The 4913-nt window shown below is 38.2% G+C and overlaps 1 protein-coding gene across 1 annotated transcript; it reads right to left on the bottom strand.

Moving 5' to 3' along the window:
- Positions 1–690: 690 nt before the first annotated feature.
- Positions 691–3742, bottom strand: LOC141160807 (gamma-crystallin M1-1). The gene is made up of 3 exons (XM_073645597.1): positions 3641–3742; positions 3163–3405; positions 691–1013 (listed from the first exon to the last, which is right to left on the bottom strand). Exons 1-3 carry the CDS (start codon positions 3647–3649, stop codon positions 732–734), a joined length of 534 nt encoding a protein of 177 aa, XP_073501698.1. The 5' UTR covers positions 3650–3742; the 3' UTR covers positions 691–731.
- Positions 3743–4913: the final 1171 nt, after the last annotated feature.

Below are 4913 nucleotides of genomic sequence, written 5' to 3'. Positions count from 1 at the left end.
GCCACCGAGCACTGATCAGTGGCGCACATCATTGATCAGCATCCATGCTTACTTTTGACTTGGGATTTTTTTTCACTGTCCATTTCGCCCTTCCCTTTTCACCACCTCCGTATGTGTGCCCTGCAGCCGCTGGGCCGCTGATCAGTGATCACTTATGGCTGAGGACTTTTCTTTTTCTTGCCCGTTATTTTTTCCCCCTTTGCACCATCTCCGTGCGTGCATCCTGCAGCCACTGAGCGCTGGTAAGTGACACACATTACTGATCGGCATCTAAATCTAGAATCAAAATTAGCATCAGATAGTTGCGGGCGCTCATTAATTTTAAAAAAAAAAAATCCGTTTAGTAATTGTAGTTTTAGAATTTTAGTGGAAAATTGACTGTCTGAATGAGGCCTAAGAGCAGAGAGAGCAGGCTTTTAAGAACATGCCTGCTGTTTCTGTAATTGGTCTTGCTTATCCATAACTATAGACAGATGAATCTTGACGCCGTGCAGTAGACAGCAAGTTGCAAGGAAGGTACAGACCTGGTGGTCAAAGCCTTTAAAGTATTTTTTTAATCCAAAAATCAACATATTTGGTAAAAAAAAGGTGTAATACACAATGTGGCAAAATTAACAATTTAATAAGCATACGTTTATTGAAATAACAGTGACGGTTTAATTATGAGTAATGAATAAATCACTCAAAGAGTAGTTTGTCATTCTTTAATTATGTTAGCAACATGCGTACAATCAATATAGTTCTAACACACGTCGGAAAGATCCAACCTTGCCAGTTGAGGAACCCCAATCAGTGAACCTCTTGTAATCGCCAGGTCTCAATAAATACTGTTTGCCTCTGTAGTTAGGAAGTTCATAGAATATCCAATGGCCATCTAATACTTTACAAGAATGGATTTCATGGGAGCAAAAACGATCATAAACATTTGGACAATCTTCCATGAACTCCATCATTTCTCCTTTGCAATCATCTCTTTCATAAACTCTTATTTTATGAATGCTCAATCCCAAATGCTGTGAAGAGAAACATAAATTAAATTATTATGAATATTTTTCTAGATCGTTACTAAAGTGGTTGTCTACCACTGGGGATATTTTTTTTTTGTAATTAAATGCATGTGTTTGGTGCTAAAACTAGTTTTTGCAATTCAGCTTTATTAAAAATGTGGCCGTTTTGCTTTTACAGGCTCTTTGTTTTCCTGCACAATTACTTTTGATGCGGTCTGTAGTCTGTAGTCCTAAATCAGCTGAGAGGAGCTACAAAATAGACAAATAAAAGGTTTTATATTCTCCTATTGGACTATCAGAATGAGTTCAGTGACAGATTCTCAGTTAACTCATCCTGCAGCCAGAAGTACATGGTGTACATGGTGCAACATGGAGACTACAGAAAGCAAAATTCTTCAATGGTGGACAACCCCTTTAACACCATAGAAATAATACTCTATAACAATTAAATTTGTGTAAAGTTAACAAATATTGTTTCAGTTTCCAAAAAAGCTATATGTAAATTTACATCAATAGTGCAAATGCAATTATCATGTAAATATACCTGTTAGGGCACAGGCATGCCACCATTACACTTATTAGGCTTTTAGAGATCAATGATACAATGCCCCTAGAAATCTATAGGAAATTATCTACCTTTGTGTGCTGTATAACAGATTTATTTTTCTATAGAAAATTATAAGGTACATTATCTCCATAGTATGGTATCATATGTAGTTACAAAAATCCAAGCTTATTAGAACAGTGACATAGGGACTCCCAATGTTCACCCTTTAGGACCCATTAAATGGCTCTGCAGTGCACATGAAACATTAGGCTGAATTCACACTGTATATTTGTCAAAGATATGCATAAGCCCCTATTCACCTGATAGAGACCAAAAAAGTGTATATCTCCATCTGAATATCTCAAATAGGTATATTATGCATTGATATAACTTTTTTCAGCTTTATGGAATAGCAAAGTCACCATTTCTATTCCCTAGACACACCACAAAGAGAGTACATTGCCTAGCAGCCTTTTTTTTAATTAGCATGGGTAATGTATGTGACTGTATGTATTCAATGGTATGTGTCACAGGCTTACACCAGAGGTATGTGTTAAAAGATCCCCTGTGGTATAATGTACCTTTCAAAAGGCAATGTGAATTCAGCCTTACATTAAATATATAACAAAAGAAAAAATGAAAAAGTAAGTTATAGAGACCGTATTTATGAATCACTGAAAGCATAAGCTTGTACCATAAATGATGCAGTGTATAAGAGTGCACTTTATTACTGATATACAGAAGACAAGGCAGAATATAAAAGTAGTATGATATAAGCTAAAGGAACCTCTCGTTAGATTCATGCTGCCTGCACCGCAGACAGCATGAATCAGAGGCTGGCTGTGCGATTGCAGCCACATATGTTTACGCTGAAATGCTCTGGCTTGGGGCTGCAACAGGTTATAACCCCTGGCCAACTTTTCTGAGTTTTCTTTGCAAAGTCTCAGCTTTTTGCATTAAAACATACCTGACTAAAATCACACAGACAGGCCCTGATTCATGCTGCATGTGGTTACGGAAACATGAATATAATGACTGGATCGCTTTAATGCATTGTTGAAAGGGAATTTGTCAGTAGGTTTTTGCTATATAATCTGAGAGCATTATAACATTGGGCAAGAAAGCCTGATTCCAGGGATGTGTTACTTATTGGTCTGCTTGGTGCAGTTTTGATAGCATCCTTGTTTTGTCTTATGTACATAAAGCAGAGATAAGACTTTTGGGCTTTGTATAACCTGACCCACACTCCTGATTGGCAGCTTCCTCTGTACACTGTGAATTGTCAGCATGCTGCTAATCAGAGGTGGGGCAGGGTCACACAAATTAGCTGGACTGTTGGTCACGTGAGCTGCCATCCTGTAATGATAATCTGCTGATAAAACACTGCATTGATGCTACAACACTCAGCCTAATAAGTGACACATCCCTTGAATCAGGGTCTTGTGCCCTACATTATTCTATTCTCAGATTAAATAGCAAAAAACTGCTGACAGATTCCCTTTAATGCTGGTTGTGAACATGTTGTCAAGAAATATATAGGATATTGGTATTATTATAGTAAACTATGAAACAGCAAAATAAGGCACAATTCTTTTGTAGGTAACTTACTTCTGAAATTAATCGGCATGATCTGATGGAATCATTGAGTCCTTGCCACTGCTGATAATCCGGATACTCCCCCCTTTTCAGAAAATATTGATGCCCCATGTAATTGGGTCGCTCATACAGCATCCAGCAGCCATTCTCCACTCGGACAGAATTACAAGCATTGAAATGAGGCTGTAGGTCAGGATTGTCACTGCTGCACTCATAGGAACGGCCCTGAAAGTTCCTGTCCTCGTAAAATATGATCTAATATTGAATGGATAGATTATTAATAATCAAGCAATATTATAGACTTCTATGTAACCTAATTGTTGCTAGATTAATACAATTCATTATGTAGATAAGTGTGAGTTGGAGTTTATGCCAAAGGAACAGATACATAAAACCCAGATGGAGTGTGGAATACGTTGCTTCGCATATAATACACAGTGGTACACACAGAAGCCATATTGCTATATTTCCATCTCAGTGTTGTGCTTACCTTTCCCATTGTGCAGCCGTTGCTTGGTATAACTCCTCAGATATGTGGCTAGATAGGAAGCCCTTATATTCGTCAGCTCCTGTGCTGTATCTGCACAAAAAGTGAATAAAAAGCAGTTTGTTTCTGTTTAGTAACATGATTTATTTTTTTGTCTTTCTCTCTAATTCCACTTTCAATGGGCTGTCAGTTTCACTTAATGTTTAGTCAACTTGATATTACTGTACATCTGGCATCGTGCTATCAGAAACATTGGCAGCGGCTCTATTGGAAGAGTGACAGGGATTCTTTCCTGGATTGCAGTCTGCATTAAAGCCAACATACATTCAAATAGAAACTCTGATCATCATTTACCTAAAAAAACGGGTGGATCCAGTTTGTGGTGGACATATATTTACCTCTGAGGCCTTTTGGCTCCCATTACTAAGGTCGTGGCTAAAAGTTTTAAAATCAGCAGTTCGTACGTTTTTAAACATTTATTGACAAATACATCAAGTTTATGCACAAACTCAATGCTTACAGTTTGATCCTTATTTCTGAAAGCTTCTGTAATTTGCCCTGGCATCTGGATATCAGCATCTGTACCAAATCCTGAGTGATGATAGCCCATTCTTGCCTAATCAGTGCTTGGAGTTTAATACAACTTCTGTGTTTTGCTTGTCCACTCACTTTTTCAGGACTGATCAGAGCTTCTCAATGAAACTGAGATCTGGAGAGTTTTCTGTCTGTGGTCCCAAAATTTCAAAGTTTGGTTCACCGAGCAACTTAGTTAGAATTTTTGCCTTGTGACATGGCCGCCAACATGCTGGAAAAAAAGCATTGCTCAACACCAAATTGCTCTTGGATTCTTGGGAGAAGTTGCTCTTGGATGTTTAGATCCTGTTCTTTATTTATGGCACAGTATTTAGGCAAAATTATGAGTGAGCTCACTTCTTTGATAAAAAAAGCTACCCCACACAGGATCCTTTACTGTTGGTATGACACAGGACTCATGGTAGCACTCACCATTTGTTTCCCAGACAATCATTCTTCCAGATGTCCAAAAAATAACAAAAGAAAAAAGAGAAACAAGCGCACTTAGGGGGATACAATATAGGGAAGATGATGTTAGGGGGAGGTGAGATGGGGATATCACAACCCCATTACATGTCCATAGAGTATGCAGCTGTTGCAGTCACGCCCTCAGAGGAAAATCTTCATCTGCAAATATATTAGGTTGTAAAAGGAGATGGCCGTTTCTGGTAGACCGCGCTGCTGCTGGAAAAGTAGTTTGACA

The sequence above is a fragment of the Phyllobates terribilis genome, unplaced genomic scaffold, assembly GCF_046119375.1.
Source record: "Phyllobates terribilis strain yellow unplaced genomic scaffold, ASM4611937v1 Scaffold_9__5_contigs__length_417890890, whole genome shotgun sequence".
NCBI classification, from domain to species: Eukaryota; Metazoa; Chordata; class Amphibia; order Anura; family Dendrobatidae; genus Phyllobates; species Phyllobates terribilis.
Note: the sequence above shows the minus strand (reverse complement) of the source record. Positions and strands in the feature narration are given on the sequence as shown.

Bases quoted from the DNA above. Each gene is read 5' to 3' on its own strand.
- LOC141160807 (XM_073645597.1), bottom strand. The intron at 1,014-3,162 runs GTAAGTTACCTA...TTCTCTTCACAG, and splicing joins CATGCCGATTAATTTCAGAA to CATTTGGGATTGAGCATTCA.